We start from the raw sequence: 21611 nt of genomic DNA on the forward strand, positions 1-21611 counted from the left end.
GTGTGTGTGTATATGTATGTGTTTGCGTGTGCGTGTGTGTATGTGCGTGTGTGTGTGTTTACAGAAGACAACAGCAAGCTTTTCCTCAAGCTTCACAAACACAACCTGAATTTTGATTTGCAAATGACAAATAGACTGCTAATGCAATTCATGAATTATGTAGTTGTCATGGTGACATTAATCAAAAAACAGGCCTCCTTTCTTCGCAGCTATGAACACTGTGTTTCGCTGAATTGAGATGCATGACAGGGCGTGAGCACGGAGCCGCCTCAATGAGCACAAGGCAAAGCGATAGCAAGATATTCTGTTCTGCCAGTCACTCAGAGGCTTATTATGAGAGCATCGCAACAGTCCTATGCCCCCAGGCCCATGGGCATGCCGCGTCCCGGGGTAGGGGGTCTTGTGTAGATAATTCTACGAGGGCAATTTTGAAATTCCCCTAAAACAACATGTAATCCCACTTTGTATTCTAGCAGAAAAATACAGAGCGTGATGGTCCCTTTGACCCCAATTTATTCTGTAGCCTCTCCCGCTGAAATTACTAGTTCTTTTGAGTTGGAAAGCTGCATCCCTGAATAACAAGCAGCCGAGAATTGTACAAAAACATGAACGATTGTGTGTCCTCCGTGTCTGAACCCTAAAATTTTGTTGATGGACGGCTGCCTCGTCGGATTTGTCGCTTAGATCTAGATATCGCTTCTGCTTAATTATTGAGCACCTGTGAAACACTTACTCCTTGCTACACTTTCACAACATCTTTGGCCATTTCACGCCTGTATTTTCTCGTCTCACTTTCTTTTCTTCATCCAAGTGTTTTTTTTCTCTCCCCACTTCACTCTCCCCCTTTGCCCTCAGTTCTTTCCCTGAGCTATCAAATTTTAATGCCTGTGTCTCGCTAAAGAGCCTCTAGTGAGTAAAACCTCGGTTCAACCACTTAAGTGAACTAACTGGACGGCCGTGGCATCCTAAATGTAACGCATTAGGTTTCTGTTAAGATGCCTTGTGACTTCAAACCAAGCGGATCTGTTTGCTTCTCGCACTCAAATTTCTCTAATACATATTCTGAGACTGTTTTTAGGCACCGTCTCCCGGCAGAGGCCAGACGAGGGTTGCGAGTTAATTCTTGATCAAGAACGGTTTCTGTAATCCAGTTAATTATATTTTGCCCCGGGCTCCGGAGGTGGCGAGGGGGGAATTGTTCTAAGGGGAGTACACGATACAAAAAGCAGAAAGAATAACAAGTTAAGAGCGGTGTATGTGCGCTCACACCGCTGACCCCCTCGCAACCTCACTCTTCTCGCAAAGCTGTCAGGTTCCCATTCCATTCACTGGGCTTTTTCCTCAATGAGGTTAGTCCAAAGGTGAGGCCCTTCATCTATAACTTCCCTCCGTCTGGCTCCATCCATCTCCAACCCCCCCCTTCTACAACCCCTCTAGACTATTTCATCACTGCTGCTCCCTCCTGTTGGTCTTTCCTTCTCACAGTTTGTCTACCCCAACACCGCCCCGTCGCCTTGCACTGCCTCTCTCTCTCCCCCAGTGTATTAAAGGACTTTGACGCTCTCAGTAAAAGCTGATTTATGCTCCCGCTTGTATCGATCGGTTTCTGCATTAAAGATTATAATTCATTACCCCGGCCTCTTTTAATACATTAAACACTCAAAAATAAAATAAACCCCGTAACAACTCCTCCTCCCCCTCCTCCCACACACACAAACACAGCACCTGACGATCTCACACCAAAGCACGTCTTACATTTATTTACCCCACAGCGTTTTCATTTATTTGACCTTCATTTAAAGCCACACTGCGGAGCATTCAGCAAACACCATCAAAATCAAATCTGCTCCGTATGAACCGCAAGACACAGACAATGTTTTTGAGCTGTATTTAAAGTCCATGAGCCGAGCCATGTTTTATGGGGTATTTTTTCATCAATAAAAACACTTAAATAAATGCTTGTATCTTATTCTATTCATTGAGTGAAATACTATGCAGTGTGGCCTTTCTTTCCCTGGCTTTACCCAAATCTAAAAGCTTCAAAATAGATATGAAAACTCACTGGAAAAGCAACAATGATATAATAAAAAAGTGACAAAAACACAACTAAAAGCGGACGAAAAAGCAAAAAAAAAAAAGTGAAAAAATAGTGATAAAAAAGTGACGAAAACACAACAAAAAAGTGCCAAAAAGGCGCAGAAAAAACTGTGAATAAGCATAAACAAAACATCCAAAACATGGCAAGAAAACCCTGCAAAAACACGATAACAATGTGATGTGTGAAGTTTAGAGTTTAGTTTAGTTTTGTAGGTCTAAGCTCCAGTCCAGAAGCTTTTACATTTGCGTAATGCTGAACCGGAGAAAATGTGCTGGGTTAAGTTGGGGGGTAAGAGGTTAAGTCCCACTGAGATTGCGGGCCCCAAAGAGGACCCTGTTGTACAAGTTTTAGTGGTAGAGAAAACCGGGGCACATGGGGGAAACCAATGCAGACATGCTTTGACGCCATATTCCATCCATCCATTTTCTTCCACTCGTCCGTTGGCGGGTCGTGGGGGCCAGAGCCACCTTATCCAATGGGCTAGCAGGGGCTGTAGTCCAGGGGCCTACCATAGTCAAGGGCCTATCCGAATTATCAGAAAGGGAAAAAAAAGAATTGGTGATTCGTTGACATTCGTTTCATGTCAATTACTTCACTTTGTAGCATGACTAACCGTATGCAATGATTGTGCTGCACTCCTATGTGTGTACCTGGAGAAGGCCCGCCCTACCTGGCCCAGCGGGATACATGTAGGAGTAGCAGGCTTAGGGTTTTTGTGGGATTTAGGGTTAGGGTTCGCTTGAGGGTTAGGGTTAGGGTTTGCACTGAGGGGGGGTGGGGGCCTACAATCCTGTTTAGGGCCCCGAGGGCTGTATCTAATTCTATGCTATGGGCACATTAAGGTGGGCTTGGTGGGGGCAGCTGTTGGAGCTGCCCAAATCACATCGCACCAGCCCCCTTTGGCTCCTCCTGCAGGTGGTGGGTCCACGGAAGGGTTCTTAACTGGCCTGTTGGTCTCTCATAAGGGGCTTCTGAACCGCTCTTTGTCTGACCCGTCGGCTAGGACCTGTTTAGCCATGGGAGACCCTACCAGGGGCACAAAGCCCCGGACAACAGAGCTCCCAGGATCATTCAGGTTCTCAAACCCCTCCACCACGTTAAGGTGGCGGTTCCAAGAGGGGATGCCATATTCCATTGAAAAGTAATCTATTGATTCTCTTATCATTGTTTCCCCCCTAAATGGTCAGGTGTTGTTTTACCGCCAACATAAATATAGATCTAATTCAGATGGGTGAAGTTAAAGATTGTTGTGCTGCCCATGTCCACTGGTCTGTTTGTCATTATGTCCAGCCATAGGATAGTACGGATTTAAGAAATGCCATGTGTCCCACATTGATTTTACCCCAAATGGCCGCGCCAATTCCCCGCACAAAACAAGATTGCCCTTCCCCATCGCCCTGACAGATTGATTTTGTATCTGGGGTTGTAAGGAGCAGAGGAGCAATCCCTCTGATTTGGGCCGGCTCGCGCTGTCACTCTGACGGACAATTTCCCTCTTCATCCCCCCTTTTCTCCTTCCATTAAAGGACTCTTCGTACCTCCGAGCCCCAACTTCTCTCCCTCGCTCGTTCCCTCTGACAGGCTTTCAGACAGTAAATCAGCGTCATTGATCCAGCGCAGCGCCCAAGTGTCCTGGATTCTGCTAAAGAGCCATTTTCATTTCACAAGCAGTTTACAGGCCTGGCGAGCCCCCACCCGTAAACATCAGCCCCCCTCCCACTTCTCTCGCTTTCCTCCATCCCAGCCTCATCCATACAAATCGCCACACCTCTCCGCCCCAGTCCGCAATACTGTAATCAACAAGCACAGGTCCCCCCCCCCCCCCCCCCCCCCCCCCTTTTAACGTTAATAATGTAGTAACCTTTTTTTTCACTGTTCAACTGTTGGGGTTGTGTTTGATTAATATTCTAGTTATGTGTAAATGTTATATTGCAATCTAGAACACTTGTAATTAAGGATTATTAATCTCTTAATCCATAATCCATAACTTTTTTTGTTGTGTTTTTGGCATGTTTTTGTTGCTTTTTTATTTTGCTTTTGCTGCTTTTTTGGCTAATTTTTGTCACATCTTTGTTGCGTTTCATCCTTGTCATTATGGCACTTTTTTCAAGAAGATTTTAGATTTACGTAAAGCTGTACTGGAGAAAATGTCCTCGGTTCAGGCGGGGTTTAAGAGGTTAAAGGCACTTACCAGATTTTTTTTTCCAAGTAGTGAAACAAAAAAAATATTCCGTCTTCCTTTAACCTACACATTTGTGAGAAAAACACTGTGCATCTAATTAAAGCATTTTTTATCAAATTCATGAACTCTCAGGTGAGTTTTCCAGCATTTCTGTGACAGTGACCTTGAAAAGTGACCCTGCAAGTTATGAAATGTGCCGATAAACTCGTCCCTGTGAAGAATTGGGATGCTACAATTATGTTAGGAATACATTTGGACCACAACTAAAGTTGTGCCCGGGGACCCATCTCCATATGAAGCGAACCCAATGGTCAGAACCACCTGACCATCATCTGGAGGAATAACCAATTGTGTATGTTTTTATCTTTCATTTCAGTTAATACAGCATTTATGTATGTTTTAAGTCACAAATGATCATGACTCTACGGATATTATTTCACAGGCTGCATAAATTATGAGGCTTGGAATGAAGCGCACGTGTTCTGTCGTGGTGGTTTTAAGGTAAATCATGTATGAATGGTGATAATTCATGAGATGTGCGTACGTATGTATGAAACGACCACATCTTTACATTTGTGACACTTTTTGTCAGGGAGCTCTATGAAATCTTCTACCCTGTATTTGCAAAAAGTAGCTATTTATTCTTCCAATGAACCAAAAGATATTGATTTGATATATTTTCAAAAACTTTTTGTATCTGATCTCAGAGCGTTTTATAAAGTGATGTAACTGAAATGAGTGAAATGAGAGCCCCTATGTGAGCACTAACAAACACAAATTCATTGTTTCTCACTTCTAAACCTTCATGAAGTTGATAAGTGGATGAGTCAATGTAATATGAGGTTTTTGTCAAAGTAAATATGCTGTTTTATTTTTATTTATGCAACGAGGCAGAGCTACACTTCATATTGATTTAAAACACACTAGTTTGAGCTGTAGCAGCTGAATGTCAAAACAGTGCTTTTAAATGATGGAAAAAAACATCCATTATTAATGTTGAGCCAATAGCTGGCAGGTCTGAGAGGAGCAGCTCATAATTCTGTGTTACATCACACAGACCAAGGGTCAAACTGAGAAACTCATGCAACAGGTGTTCACACGGACCTTTTGTTCTCCACAGTTTATCGCTAAAAGGGGAACCGCCCATTGTCTTCTCAAATCAGGAGGGAATCAAATCAACAAGATACAAATTGTTTTTACAGAACAAACTGATGCCTTTAGTCCCTTTGTGAGTGTCACAATTACTGCTGTTGTGACAGTGTTGACAAGTGATAATTATCAGTGTTTAATGAGATTCTTGGTCACAGAAGTTTAGCTGAATCAATAACTACTGTGTCAACACATAATACAGGCACAATAAGCAAAGTCCATTCAGATATATTTCTTACAGAGTTACAGTCCTATCAATTGTACACACAGGTCCACAAGTTGCTGCTGTGTGATCTGTGCCATATCTTTCCTCTAGATAAAATCTTCTGGATTCCTTTGCCTTATCTTTTGACAAAACCATAATAATGAGCCCATCTCAGCATGGTTAACTGCAGTGGCCATGTCTGCACAAAGAGCAGCTGAAACTGCTGTGGCTGGTGACATAATAAACATTCAGTATCACAGTGAAAGCACCAATTTGGCTTGCTGTGAGTATTTCAACCCAGAGACAAAGCAACTGCGGAGCTCTAAGTGAAACTGTTTGATTTAATGACCCAGTGTAAAGGCAATTAAGGAAAAATGATATTTTTTTCTTCATAAAAAGCAGCAACACAAATGTTTAAGTGTCAAGGGAAATGTTGACAGAGCAGTAACCTATTAGAGCGCAGGGAAGGGAGCAGACGATAGCAGTCATTGGGCCAAAATAGCCTTATTCATTTACTCCTTTGTTGCTATCTAAATTATTAAAGTCACACGTCCATCTAGGCTTTGGAAAGGACATCTATGCAACAGTAGGACACGTATATGTCCACGGAGATGGCAGCGGATCACCTTTAAGTTTAACAGTTGGCATAATTGGTCTTCAACTGTCATGTCTCAAACAAAGAGGATGCGTGCCATGGGAGGAGGAGGGAGGGGAGCATTGCTGACGGGACAGTGATGAAAATTGCTGGTAGGATAATGAGTCTCATCGCCTTTCAGCCCCTTGTTTTTTGTCTTCACTCTCATTACTCCGAAAAGTGAGTGGTTGGAGGGAATCTTCACAGTCCGCTTATTAAAAAAACACACACACACACACACACACACACACGCACACACACTATCTGTTAATTAATTCATCAGCCTTCACGACGCGTTGCGGTTTTGTTGTTTTTGGAGTCGCCACTGCAAATCGTTTGCCTTTAGTGCGCATGGATTTGCCAGATGATTTGGTTTGACGCTGGATGCCCATTTGCAATGATTTTTATTATCTTAAACATTTGCTTCAACAGTGCCCTAGTCTCGGGAGTTTTTTCTTTTTCCATCTGGATGCTTTTTATCATTGTACATCACTTTCATTTCATGTGGACCCCAGGTAATAACTAATGGGGATCCATAATAAAGATAAAGATTCAAGATTTTTCAAGTAATAACTGAACAAAACATATTCCAGGTCAAATTTAAAATGCACCCTCACGACACAATAGCTTTTCTTCCTCTGAACATAATGACATCCTGCTGAGACAAGCTCATCATCACTCATTATCCTTATTATCCATAAGAAATAGTTATGATTGCTATAGCGCTACTGTGCATTCAATCAAACCAATACAATGTTATTCTGCGGAGGGGTCTTCTGTTTATCTAGGCTTGGGACCAGCACCTTTTGTGGCTGGACTAGTCTTTCACGCACGTCTTTCCCCCCCTTCCTTTTCTCTCCCTCAGCTTGAACATCCTCCCTCTATCTCGGCCTCCCATCTGCTTACTTTTTACACCATCCTGTGGAGCGAGGAAGTGGGGCCCAGACAATCGGGGAATCAAAGAGCTCAGGAGAGGAAAAGACCATTCCCTTTGTGGCAGATGATGCTTTTACAGAAAAAGAGTCTTCTCCCAATTTCCTGTTGACATTCTTTGTTGTTTTTCCCCATAGTCTTGCTACCCCTGCCTCCTCCTCCGAGCACAGCAGATTGTTCAGAATCAATAAAAAGATGGTTGTTGGCAGATGAAAGTCACGGGGCGGGACGTTGCCGCGCTAAACACGCTCATTTCGCTTCACGCACATCCACATGTGTCCTCCCCGCCACATGATGCCCCCAAACAATTAAAGTCTCATACAGATGCGCTGTGGCGAGACATATGGTGAGCAGTGACAGGAAGATGCACAAGCAAATAAAAGAGGGGAATATTCTTGAGCAGGAGCAATCATATTTCAGATAAAACATTGACAACACTGTGCTACCTTTGCTGTCAGTGTGTCTCTTACTGCCTCTCCTACACATAGATACGCAGGCGAGAGGCAAATATTCATGTGGAGTGGTCCCCCGGGGAAGCACGCTCACCGACTCGTATCGCAGCCAGAGAAATAATCAATTCATGCACACCACAAACCTGAGTGTGATTAGTTTTAATAAGCTTTTGTCATCGCCTCACGCGTGCACACAGGAATCCCAATTTTACATCTCGCACACAAGCCACATTATTCACTGGTCGCCCCGAGCTTAACACAAAAGCTAAACAGCAATGACACACGATTACAAGTTAAGGGCTTTTCAAAGCGATTAGTCTCCACCAGCAGTCTGATTCAGGCACGTTCTCATGTGTGTGCAGTGGGAATCAGGTGCAGACGGAGATGGACTTGGCGCAGGCTGGTGTGAACAGCACAATAGAGGCTCTATGGAGGGAATATGTGGCAGAGGAAGCAGCTACATGTTGTCTGGGCAGTGGCTGTCCCTAAGCCAGACGGGCTGTACAGTCGGGGACATGTATGAACAATATAAACAGCTGTTACAAGCCAGGTGGATGATGAAACAATGGCTGACTGGGGGAAAACAGAAGATGCAATGCTAATGTTTACTTTGATTAGTCAAGGGCTTTCGAATACGCCAACACTGTCTCTGCAAGCACAATTATTTGGTGAAGCATTTGCTGTGACAGACAGCAAACTACATCAATACAGAAAATTTAGAAAGGGGAGCGAACAAATTAAACAGTCTAGTTTTAATGCCAAAATGTGTTATTTCTTATATCAGTTTTGGGTCATCTCAGTGAGGGTCAAAATGGCAAAAATGCAAATAATGGCGTACATACATACATCTGAGATTTCTGCAACAGGTCGGTGGTTGAGGTATTGCTGTGTGTATTTGTTACGTTTTTTCTCCAAAGATAGGACTGCTCTTCCCCCGTGAGCTACAAAACAAAAATGGCAGAAAGCTACTGGTGCTTGAGCACATCGGAGTAACTATGGGTGGAGTACACTGTGGACACTGGCCATTAGTCATGGTAAAACTTGGAAGAAAAAAAGAAAGCCTTTGAGGCACTACTTGGAAAGGCCTTTTAGATGTTCAGCCCTAAAAATGTAGACAATAGACTGCTTCCAAAGCCTGGATGTAAATTATCCATTTATGTTGTGGGGAGCTCATCATACACAAACTCTTGCATCTTGTCATTTGCATAAAAAACAGAAACTAACCAACATCTGCACAACAACCAGTGTTCTCTAAAAATATATATACACATATTTTTTTATGAGATGTTCCTGCTGCAGGGAGGTCCTGGTCCTCGGCAACAATCAAGGGGCAACAGGAGGAAGAGCTGGACGAGTCGTGCATCCACAGCAACCAAACTTGACAAATCCACTCCACTCACAGTTTGCTCCTGAGAGTCGTGCCTGTGGGAGCACAAACAGGAGAAGTTTAGACAATATCAAAGCAGGGAATAAAGCATTTGAACCCGGAGAGCGTGTTTGGCTTTTGGTTCTATTGGGATGACCCATTATCCAGGTTTAGTGACCACAAGAAAAAAAGAATGGGCCAAAACATGCAAGCACATCAAATCAACAGAGTAGCATTGAGCTGGTTTACAGGGGAAGAGTTGGAGATTTGCCTCATTAAGGCACTCGGTCACACACAGGCAAAAATCTGCTGCAGCTAAAAGCCAAGAAATGCCGCCAAACTAGTGCCAAATCACACCTACAGTATATAAGGGGACAGGCACTTTCAAAATATCACACCATGTGTTTTGGCTTGTTAGTTTAAAAATAGCTCCTTAAAGTGTGGGAAGAGCGGCAGGAGATGGATGCTGCATTACAGTTTAACACCCAAACATTACACAACGTTGTGATTTAGGTCCAGTAATGGTGCAGAGGCTAGAACCGGATACAGCTTAGACCGGCCAGTGAAATCAAGCACATTGCTCGTTTTGTCACGCCCATCTGCGGATGTCAAGTGGAGTCTAAAAGCACCAAATTAAACGGTTTCATTCAGGCAAAAACAAATTGGGTTTCCACTCAATTTAATTATATCAGTATTATATAATTAGGAGTCTGGTTGCTTCTGGCTCAGAAAAACTAAACTTAAGTGTGTTTAATTAAGCTTATGAAGACTTTAGCAGATAAGGGGACCTGTCTAAAGCGCAGTTAATCTCTGTTCCATTGTTTAGGCTAACAAGCTAATGATTTTCTTAGTCAAATAGATAACTATAATACTGTGAATTAATATTATTGAAGTATAGTCTGATTCATTTGTTAATCCTCAACCAAGACAACAACTGACTTGATATTTGGTTATTTTACTGTATATTGCTGTAGCTTGAAGTGCTTTTTGCTGCCATTGAACCTGTAAATTCTTCCTTTCTTTCCATATTATGTATTGCATCCTTACATTTTTCAAATCCTAAAAGGGCCAACGGTGGTTCATATTTTTCATGTTTAGAATGTAAGAAAGAATGTTAGAAATGAAAGTCTAAAAGTGCATTCCAACAGCCACAAATCAGGCCGCAGCGCTGTTTACATGGCCAACATTCGGCTGTTTGTTGTGGGCGAGGGTTCAGTTCACAAAGTGATTTACTCAGTAACTTTCTGATTGTTTTGGAGGCCCACAGCAGTAGTAGAAAGGTGCCAAGTCATATGGGAGAAATAAGTACTTTATGAACTCAGAAAGCATGAGATGGTCCAGCCCTACGCCTTGAAAAATCTTTAAGTGAGAGGTGAGCGTGATTTATCGCTGTGGTGAAACAAGACATTAGAGGTTAAAGCAGCAGTTGTAATACCGAGGCTAATTTGAATAAGTGAGTGAATGACTGATCATGCATAGAGGCCCAGACTGCTTGGCGTTATAACACTATCAATCACAACTGTAATCAAAACGAATAGCCAAAGTCATCATGTCAAAGCCGCGGGCCACATCAAAATTTACGTATTTGCAAAACTTTAATTAGCCACTCAGGTCAATCTGCAATGATGGAACAAACCCATTACAGAGTAGTTATTCTAAGAGACAGGTATTTGTTTTAAATGGTCAGTTCAAGTGGGTAAAAAGCTTCCAATATTTTGTTTATGAATTAGAAAATATAGTTATAGGTAACTCTACAAGGTACATGTTCTGTTGTTTGTTACAAAGTATCCACCGCACACTGTGCTGTTACCTCTTAGCTCCTGTGTTTTTCAGTCTGAAGGAACAAAATGAAATATAAACACATACATGGCATGAAACATTTACTTTTCAATGATTTCTTGGTGTATTTATGATAAATTGGTCATTTGGTGTTAAAGCAGTACTAAGTAACTTGTTTACCTTAATAGATCCTTTTCGTAGTCCCTCTGGGGGTAATACAAGTGTTAATGGGAGGATTGGGGGGTCTTTCATCTCCCCCTGGTGACTCTGGCCAGAAAACCACACTAATACAATCACGAAGAAGAAGCTAACAGGCTAAAGGGCAAAGCTAACTGCAGGCTAGCGCCACTTAAACAGTATTTACAGCCAGGTTTGCATGAAAAAAAAAAGATCTCCATTGTGTAATTGGATGTAAAACATCCCTTTGTCTTTTCTGTCAGCGCAGTATTTACTCTCACAGACAATTAATGAGTAAAACGCAACTTGCTACGACATCTGCAGTGGCACTTATGGCCTCTAGGGGCATGAGTTACTTAGTACTGCTTTAAGGTTAAAGCCACAGTGTGTAACATTTTACCCAATAAATAGAATAAAATACAAGCATTTATTTTTATTACACACATTTTTATTGTTGAAATATATACGTTTAAAATAAAAACAAATGAAGATGTGTCTTTGCTGCGACTTACTGCTCCTCAGACCTGACTAACTTCACTGGGAGCGGGTACGTCTCCAGCTCGTCTCCATGGAGACGCAGCCAAATATGAGATTTAAACAGGTTATGTAAACAGGTTATGTCTTCATCCAAATCCATTTTTTGATTACCCACTGCAAAAATAGTCTGTGTCTATCTAGTCACTATAGGAGCATGTTTTGTTTTGCTGGCAACATGTTATGCAGTGTGCCTTTAAGTAACTTATTAAACAGCATGTCTCATCTCTGTGCTTATTTCCCTGCATGTTCTTTCAAACAGCACATTCTACAGCCTCCTATTCTAGGTGCCAAGGAGAAAACAAAACTGTACTTTATATTTTTTAGAACTAAAGAGAGCACTCACCTTCAGGGAAGTAGAGCGGGAGGTTGTGGAGATACAAGTCTTTGTCTGTCGGCAGGAAAACACAGAAGATGACTCGGTCCAGCTGAAACACAGACGCACACACACACACACACAAAATGACCTTTATTAGCAGCATATGTAAAAAGCATATATTCATCAGCCGCGGGGAGGAACAATGTAACACAGAGCAACATTGTGCACAACAGACGGAGGAATGCGGCTAATGCATCAGTCCATTAGTTAGCTATTAGCGTCCTATTATTATTATGACATAGAGCCTATTACAGCAGCGAGGACAAAGTGCTTCAGAAGTAATGCAGTGTCTTTTTACATTGAGGACAGAGATGGGCGAGTGTAAAATGATTGTATCTGAACTGAGGACAGCCTGTTCTTGTTACATTTAGTCTGAAAACACTATCAGGCAAATAGGCTCCTTGCTCTCTCAGTATTTTGGTAGAGCACAGCATTGAGCTCCAGCCACACAAATAATCGCTGTAAAGATTATAGTTTTCAAATACTATTAAGAGAGTGACCAAGTGAGTGCAGTTAGTGTGCAACAATAAACAGTTTTTATGCTCTGGCACTGCGGTACACAGTATATTTACATTATAAATACTGCCTCTCCCAATGCTGTGCAGGCTGATGATAAAAGTTAGTGTGTAACTATAAAACTGTGCTTTCAGGGAAAACTCCACTATATTGGCGTAGAGACTGTATTATTACCCATCTTAATATCTCTACAATGGGTTTGATTTTTCTGTTTGCTGTGAGCCAGCTCAATATATTCCCGTCTGTTGCCACCACTTTGTGAGCAGTGTGGGAGGCAGACATGTTCAGCATCCTGCTTGCCCTCATCACAGCCTTGGCTTGTGCACAATTACTATGCCTTATCAGGATACAAGATACAAGAGAATATGTGGAAATGTGTGGAAGAAACTACATCCCCTGAGCTGCGTTTGGAATTGTTTAGCAGCAAAAATGGATTAGCCTCCACTCACACCCTTCTACATCCAGTCGCATTCAAATCAAAGCAAGAAGCTGTGAAGAGGGATGTGAAGTGGCCTGTAGCTACAGGAGCAGCACAGGCTGATTTTGACCCTGAGGATGTTCAATTAATATAAGATTATTCTTGAATATATCACATTTTTATATATATATATCACAAACATGGTCCAGTTTGTTGTCCAGGTTTGTATAGACACCTTTCTGCAGTGTAAGGGGGGGTCAATAACACAAAATGTAAATATAGTGATTCTCGGCGTCTAGACTGTATTGGTTTCATGAATAAATCATTCATATTTTTATTATTGCAGATCAGGAAGACAGTTGGACCCACAGCTCTGTGCCCTGAGTTTATTGTGTGGCTCACAGCATGTGCACATTTTAATTTCAGTTTCTGCATTTGGGAGCTCAGGGCGTCAGTGATCCAACAATGCGCACTGTAAACCATCAGAGGATGACAATAAAGGTTGTTCTCTGGTGAATACTCTCACAGTAAACAGACTCTGGTCGGTCCATCTCTCTTGTTTACAATAAGACATTTCTCTCTCTCTCTTTAAAACACACTGAAGCATTTTGTGTGTAAACAAAACCTGCGGTCTCATTTCCAGCACTTCTGAGGGCACGTCCTCTGCAGCGGGATGCATTTTCTGTGAGCATTTGTTTGCTGAACAACACTCGATGGCTGATGGCATCATCCGCTTAGTATTGCTCCATAGACTCATGAGACTGAGGCTAACAATAACATTATCAACAGCCTCAGCGGGAGGTGGTACAGTGCGCTGTCTAAAGACAGAGGGAGTGAAGGGAGGGGACTGAGGAGAGGTCTTAGAAGTCGAGGAGGAGAGTTTTAAGGATGTAAACGTCTGAATGGAAAGTTTCCTCTCTGTTCTTTTGCACTGCTCTCCCCTACAGTCATCTACAGTCATCTATTCCATCATTTTGTCTTTTCTCCGCCTTCTCCGGAGAGACAAGCATGTGTTTGTGTGAGCTGGGCTTAGTCCCGCAAGGAGCCAATTAAAACACAGACTTGGCCATGAGCGTGTGAGCTGCAACTTGAACAAGGAGTCTGTGTGCATTTCAATGTATGTTTGTGCATGTGTGTGTGTCTCTCCATTCAGCCCTTTCTCCACTCTCTCCCCAGAAAACAAAAAACAACAGCTGTGTGAGAGGAAGAATACCTGGAGGACACGGTCGAGAGAAGTGTGCACAGAAATACACACCTTTTCGTGGTGCTCATCCAGAAAATCCCTCACAGTGGCTAATGCCTCGTGCACGGCCTGCTCCGGCGGATAGCCTGCGCCAACAGCACACAGCGTATCAAACAAGAGAAGACAATATGCACATGCAAGTCTTTATACTGCACTCTTGTCTTTTACAACAATAATCTTTACTTCTTATTTATTTGTGTAGCCAAAGAAATCTACATTGCACTGTAAAATCAGTAGATACTGCAGAAACAACAGATTTTTCATTTTTAAAGAAAATAAAATGTTTAAAATATTCTATCCTGCCGAACAGAGTAAACAAATAAGCGCAGCAGTGCTTTGTCCAATCAGACACATGCTGCGCCATTACAGAGCAATTACAGCTTACATGACGGGAGAGGGTAGAGCACAGACACAGTGGGGCGTAAAGAAGGGTGAAAATTAACTTAAATGTATTGTCTAGCAGCGAAAATACAAACAGCGCTGTTCGCATTTCTGAGATGTAATGTAAAAGCTCTAACTGGGCCCATTACGCGTCATACAGTAAGTCATTTATTGCATTATGAAAAACAAGTCTAAATTGCCTTTCCTTGACGAGACTTGCAGCCAAATACTGTGCTCCAATAAAAATGCTTCAGAGCCTCCATTAACACTGTTGTAAGCAATTCAGCTCAACTGGCTGTTAGGCTGTATTGAATAGACCGGTTGTGTTAGCACTTGTACTGAGTCCAACAGACCTCACTGTATTATGTCTCTGTGTAAATAATTCACTAATAATGGATCTTATCAAGATGCATTTTTCTGAAACATTTGCTGCAATGGAGTTAAATCAGATTTTTATTTTTTATAGAAAAGCTCTGTTGCCTCTCAGAGAGCTCTTGGGAATATTTGATGACACGCCTCTTTAAAAATGGTCAAGCTCAGATGTAGATGGAGTATTAAAAATGTGCACTTAGACGTCTAGTCTCTAGAGTTTCCCTGCTGTTGACGCTCCATGGAAAACATGGCAGCAGTGGACTACAAGCCTGATGTCACAGCTGCAAAAATGTGTGTTTTTCTGTTTCAAATGTCTTATTTTTTGGCTTCTACAACATAAAGGATAAACATATCTGTGTAAAAGAACTCATCACTTATGTTTGACAGATCAATCTTTGGTCTCATGCAGTGGTTCTCAACTGAATGTGTTATTCAAGGGTCCCCATTGCTGTTTGTGTTCACCAAAATGAGCCCAATTCTCTACAATAGAACAGTCTATCTACATATATTAAAAAAATATGTTAATAGTAAGACACCTTAGTAATTAATAGCACACTGTGCGTTCAAGGCCAATAATAACTATAATTATAGTTGATGAATTGCTTTGATTTAGACAGTCTGCCTGATAATTAATGCTTGATTAAACTGAACTGTGAGGAAATATTGCATTTTGATATCCATCATTGCAAAATATTCTTTATAAATTCTTCCGGTTTGCCATTATTGGTTGCACTAGTTGTCCAGTTATGAATAAAACCTATTTAGACACTTTAATCAATAACATCTTTGGCCTTTTCCGGTTTGGAAATGTGTCAGCAACTGGCCCAAACCCCAGCGCGCACCCCAGGGTCCGTTCAAAGTGCCATCCTTATGTCCTTCTCCTCCCAGCATGAAGAGGGATTACTTTCAATATGACACAATCGTTGGCCTAATCTATCTTAATCTGACGCTCTTAATCCGGGCCTTAATCTGAAGAGCACCTCTGGGCCGGAGCTGATAAGTGTCACACACTGGCCCGACACCAGTTTAATACAGCCGTGGACAGCAAGACCCAACGAGCCCGTGATGAGAACACAGCAATTCAGACAAAAAAGGGACAGTGCCACTTAAAGCTCAAAGCCCCGCGGCGGCAATAAACACTTGGGGAAAGATGAAAACGACAACTCTCTCGCACAAGTGAGTGGATAAGTGTGTTTGTTCTTGTACAGTGCAAGTGGGTGTAAACAGACACTGACCGTAGATTCCCGTTGAGATGCAAGGGAAAGCCTGTGAAGGAAAAAAAATACAATAACAACAAAGAAAAGCGGTTTGTAAAGGGTAGATGAACAGCTAAGAGCCCATTTTTATCCAGCATTCAGACACACACCGATGCACACATCACTGTCATTGTTACAGCAGCTGTGTTTTTCAAAGCCGGCATGTTGCTCAGGGTCAAATAATGTTGACGAGTCCACTCCCAGAAAGAAGTAGCCCTTTGTAGGAGCGCTAACCAGCTGTGTGAAATAATGAGGGACAATTTAACTGGAACATTAAATCTGATAGCAAACGTAATGCCTTTACTCAACGCTGCCTCCAAGAACAGTATCATAACCACTCTAGAAAAGGCTTTGGCCAGGTTATAGTGACTTACTCAATAAACTGTCCTAAATGCGCAGAGGAAGGCCATCTATCTACTAAACTGCTACACAAAAGTATCTTCCCCTCATATTATACTTACCACAAAGTCCTCAAAATGGCATCAATAACCAACAAAGTACAGAGTAATGTTATTGAAACCCATGAATAGTGTAACCTGCTTTGCCAATGGCGCATATCAAATGTGAATGTTGTTTGAGAATAGGGTTTTGTGCACAACAAAATGCTGAAGTCATTTTGTACTGACATATTCTGTGGCGCACATTGCGTAATTCATAATAAAAATGCACATCCATGTCTTGTTATCCTGATCTGACCTTCTGTGCTAAAGCTCAGGATGGTGATGACTTATTGACTGAATGTGTACCCCCTGGTTAAGCACACACACTCTCTTCCCTCAGGGCCAGCGAGCGCCGACTGCCCATGTCTCCCTGTGTCCTCACCACTGAACGCGCCCCGCTGTCAGTGGCAGTCTGCAGGCTGTTCTTGTAGCAGGATCTCAGAGCCCTCTTCTCAGCCTCTCCCACTGGTCCTTGTGCTATCGGCCCCACAGTATGCACCACATCTACACACAAACACAAGGGGGATTCATGTAAATGTCAAGATGTATTGTCTTGTTGTACAGTAATCAGTGAAACTAGGATCATATGTCACGGTCAAAGTGGAGTAGGAGGAAAGAAGGCACTTGAAGTTGCATTACATACATGCAGTGACTAAAATAGTGTTGCCATCAAAAAGAAAAGACCGCTTTTAGCTTTGATTGATTTAATTGTAAAAAGCAAGATTAATTTCCATCCAGTGTTGCATTATATGTAAGAGCTCATACAATGATGGGAGAGATCGACCACTGCGCAAAGCTTTCACCTGCACATATTTTCAAAGGGGTCAAGGTCATGACCCTGTTGCGGCCAAACCTTGCCTGACCCTCCCTGAATCTTTCTTTCACAATTTGAATCCTGGAATATGCTCAAGCCGTCAATCTAATTCTTTTACCACATATTGTTAGGGACTCTTCAAGGAAAAAAAGTTTGGGAACCAATGCATTAGTCTTATATAGCGCTTTCACGGGTAGGACATTTGTCTACGGTCACCTTACATTAAAAAAAGTAATAAAAACGCAAATAAAACATAAGCGCACCGCACACTAAGCTGAGTAGGCCAGTGGGTTTGGAGATGGGACTTAAAAATGGGTAGTGTGGAAAATTGATAAAGTCCAAATTAATCATTCTTGTTCAATCAATATAAACATAAATTGATAAAACATACAAAGGGTTAGGGTTAGGGCCATTCAATAAAGTAAACCAAATCGAGCAAGTTCCTAAAAATAGATGATTCGAAAACAATTACTTATCCATAAAGATGACCTTTTGTCCCTGACCAACAGCTTAATGCCAGGGCTCAGATTACATAATAATGCACAGTGTGAAAGTTGTGTCTAACGCACGCACTAGCCATGTTGTTTCCCAGATTAAAGATGTTTCGGGTCATTGTGCACAGTTGCTGAGGTTGAAGTAGTCATGGGATAAACAATGCAAGAGGAACATAAACTTTTTGTGACTCGTTGAGTGTAAGGCGAAGAAAAACAGCGAAATTTCATCATGCGTCTTTGCTCGCTCTTTGACTGGCACTGCCTTGAAATGTTCGAACCTGAGGGAAATGCTTTCAAGCGAAACAAACAACAGAGGCGGAACAACACTTAAAAGAATATTATGGATTTTAAAAGGTTTAGCACAGTTTTATTGCATTTGAGAAAAGAACAAAGTAGATGTTTAAACATTACACTTCTACATTTGAATATGCCCACAGTATCATTGAAAAGGACAAAGTTATCCACACACTGTGTTTTCTCAGCTTGAAAGCAACAGACAACAGTTACTTAAGAGTCTGTATGTTTTGGATGCCAAGCCTTTTCTTTTATGGGTATGGTTTGCTGATTATAAACTTTATCAAATCCCTGAGCGGAACTTGAACATCTGTCAACAAAAATAAATCAACAGGGACATGCTTTAAAGGTGGTATTCACTTCTGTGAGATCCTTTAGGACACTACTTTCCCACAATGAAAGTACTTTATGTACTCAGTTTATTAAATAAAGTTAAATAAGCCAAACTAAGCCTTTGGATTGGTTTGAAAAGAGTGTACATCAAGCACAAGCTTCAGTAAAATCAGGTGCAGTGTTGTTTTCATAATCTGATATGTGGCAGAAGGAATGTGCAGAATCAAAAAACACCAAGACACCGAGAGAACAGGCGACACTCACCATCCTCCTCTAACTCAAAGCTAATATTTTAAGGCAAGCGCTAACCTTGAAATCTCTCCCCCCGATGCTTTCTGCGAAGGATTCTCGAGACGTCTAACAGACTGACTAATGACACAGCCAGCACCATCTATTTTCAGTCTAATGAAGCTTTTGTTCCTGCAGCCCGCTGAGGTATTTTACTTGAACTAATTGACTGAATAAAGAGCAAATGAACTGTGCTTCAAATACTGTATAATGGTTTGACAAAGGTAACGTAAGGACGGAGGAGGTCAGCGCACAAGGCCATGGTCACAGTTTCAGATCAATTTCAGCCAGGTGAGGGCAAGTCTATTTACAGTGGGAGGAAAAAATGAGGAATTTCTTAAATTGGTCACTAAATGTGGTCTGATTTTTATTAAAATCATAAGAATGACTAAACAGTGTCTGCTTAAACTAACACCACCCACACATTTACATTTTATCATCATCATGTCTGAGGTTTTTATGCTAAATATCTTGATAAACTTATGAATTATTTTTTCTATTGATGATGCCAGGCCCTGAGGCAACAACAAACCCACCATGATGCTCCCTGCACCATATTTCACAGTGAGGATAGGGTTTTGATGTTGGTGCAGGGAGAACATTAAAGGAAGTTACTTGGTTGTTTCAGCACAAAAAAAATATACAAATTTAAAAGAAATGGTCTTTTATGGAATAAATTAACATTATTTTTCAGTTTTGTGGTTCTATACCGTGTGGTTCAGGACTCCCCTGAAAAAAAAAAATCTCAATCTCAGTGGGACTATCCTGGTTAAATAAAGGTCAATAAATAATAAATACAAATAAATATGACAAATATATCAGTATAGGTATTGAAAAAAGTATTGTTAAGGTATCAGTATTGTAAACCGAGTATCGTTAACCTCTTTCCCCCGCCTTAACCAAGTGCAACCAAGTTCTCCAGTTTGGCTTTACCCAAATCTAAAAGCGTTTTGAAAAAAAGCATCAAAATAGAGACAAAACGAGGATAAAACGCAACAAAAAAGTAACAAGAAAGCGTCAAAAGAGCTACAAAAACGTACAAGGAAAGGAGCTAAAAACACTAAAAACATGACTAAAGAGTGACGAAGACGGCACCAAAAAAAGCCACAAAAATATGATAAAAACGTGGCGACAATGCAACAAAAACATTACAATCAGTTTTGGTCAGGTCGGATCTGGCCAAGCTCTCCAGTTGAGAAGCTTCTAGATTTGGGTAAAGCTGAACTGGAGAAAACGCGCTTGGTTAAAGTGGGGATTAAGAGGTTAAAGTACCGGTATAGAAAATAAATGTTATGACTGATGAATAATAATATATCAGAATGTTCACATTGTTTCATATTTACCACAAAAACATCCATAACATTATTTGCCAACTCTACCCACTGTGGGACCCTGCAGATATGAGAAGCATTAAATTAACCAAGATGTTAACCTCCCCTGATTTATGGGACAATATAATTCACACAGTCTGTAGAGGATAGTGTGATGTGCTGAGGAGGAATCTGCTCTTAGCACTAATGCTCATGTCATATATAGGGCGTGTTAAATATTAAGCTTTTGGACATAAGGGACAGGCATGCAAGGCAAATATGGGTTTTTGGACGGAGAATTATGCCAGGCAAATGTCCAACCACTTAAAAAACATAATAAAGTGAACTTTGAAGTGAAGAGTAGATTGCGTTGTCAATCAAAGCAGGCCCCAGATAACTTCATAACACAGTAATCCAGTCATTATTGAGACTTATGGGGCATCAGGACGATCAAATGCATCAGAGGGGACAGAACATTGGCTCAGGGACAAAAGCCAGAGCAGGTTTCTCATCTGAATAATACGCTCCTTTGTTAAATTGGGCAGACAGTTTGTTTTGACATGGATTGTCAAATGGATAATATTTTTATTTTCCTATTTCTTTGCAACAAACAGCACTCAGAAACAGCAAGTAAACACAATTTGTAATATTGTCAAATATGTATGTAGTGACTGAGCGAGCAATGCAAAAAAATAAATAAATACATAATCAAGTCCTATCACATATATTTATGACCCAAACAGCTGAGATGAAATCGTTAAAGTGTAATTTAAGTGACTATGGTGTCAATGTCAAGTATTCAAATGTTGTTGCCCTTGAAATATGTTCACATTATAGTAACTTTACCCATCTTTAGTCCCTGAAAACAACAAATGTGCTCTGGGCTGTCGAAAATAAGAATGAACCAAATATCCTCTTTGAAGTTGTGAAAACCATCTCAAACAGTCCCATTTCTCTCAGTGGTTTAGTCATAAGTATGCCTCACCCACATTAATCACAGTTATTAAACACTCTCCTCTCGCTTCAGCGTCAAATACAGAAGCTGAGGCCTTTTTAATCCCTCCCTCGGAGGATGGAAGCCCATTAGGCAAAAAGACTTAACTCAGCGTTTGGGGATTTTCTCCAATATGATCAGCTGATTTATTTATTTTTAATTATTACTATTATTTTCTACCCATAATGAAATGATGATATATGTCTGAGCATGTTCTTCCCCAATGCTAATTTGTTGTGACCAATTGTTTCTGTTGTTTCCATTGACAAGGAAATTGTGCCAGCTAACCACAATCAATGGAGATAATTTGTGAGCGAAGTATCTGCTCATTATGCTCAGTGAAATAAGCCTTAAGCCAAATACTTCTGAACAACAAAGTACTAAAAGCAAAGCGTACAAAGAACTCACAAAATAAAAGTTTACTTCGGTAATTCCTATGGACTCTATGGACTGAAATGGTTAATTGGTTTCAAGGTGAGTCTGTTCCTTAACTTGCATTTGCAAGCTGCTATTTTAATGTAGAATTAATTCTTAATGGATTTACAGGACGTGAGCTCGCAAATCACCTTC

At 41.2% G+C, this 21611-nt stretch overlaps 1 protein-coding gene across 1 annotated transcript in view; it reads right to left on the reverse strand.

Annotated features, from left to right (window-relative positions):
* Positions 1–8931: 8931 nt before the first annotated feature.
* Positions 8932–21611, reverse strand: part of macrod1 (mono-ADP ribosylhydrolase 1) — a 93725-nt gene continuing 81045 nt past the window's right edge. The window contains exons 6-10 of the mRNA XM_079556949.1: positions 16897–17018; positions 16054–16084; positions 14078–14151; positions 11856–11937; positions 8932–9075 (exon numbers count right to left, since the gene is read on the reverse strand). Coding sequence (XP_079413075.1) covers positions 9050–9075; positions 11856–11937; positions 14078–14151; positions 16054–16084; positions 16897–17018 — 335 coding nt within the window. The 3' untranslated portion in view covers positions 8932–9049. The remainder of the gene's footprint in view (positions 9076–11855; positions 11938–14077; positions 14152–16053; positions 16085–16896; positions 17019–21611) is intronic.

Source organism: Gobius niger (assembly GCF_951799975.1).
Source record: "Gobius niger genome assembly, chromosome: 5".
Lineage (NCBI taxonomy): Eukaryota > Metazoa > Chordata > Actinopteri > Gobiiformes > Gobiidae > Gobius > Gobius niger.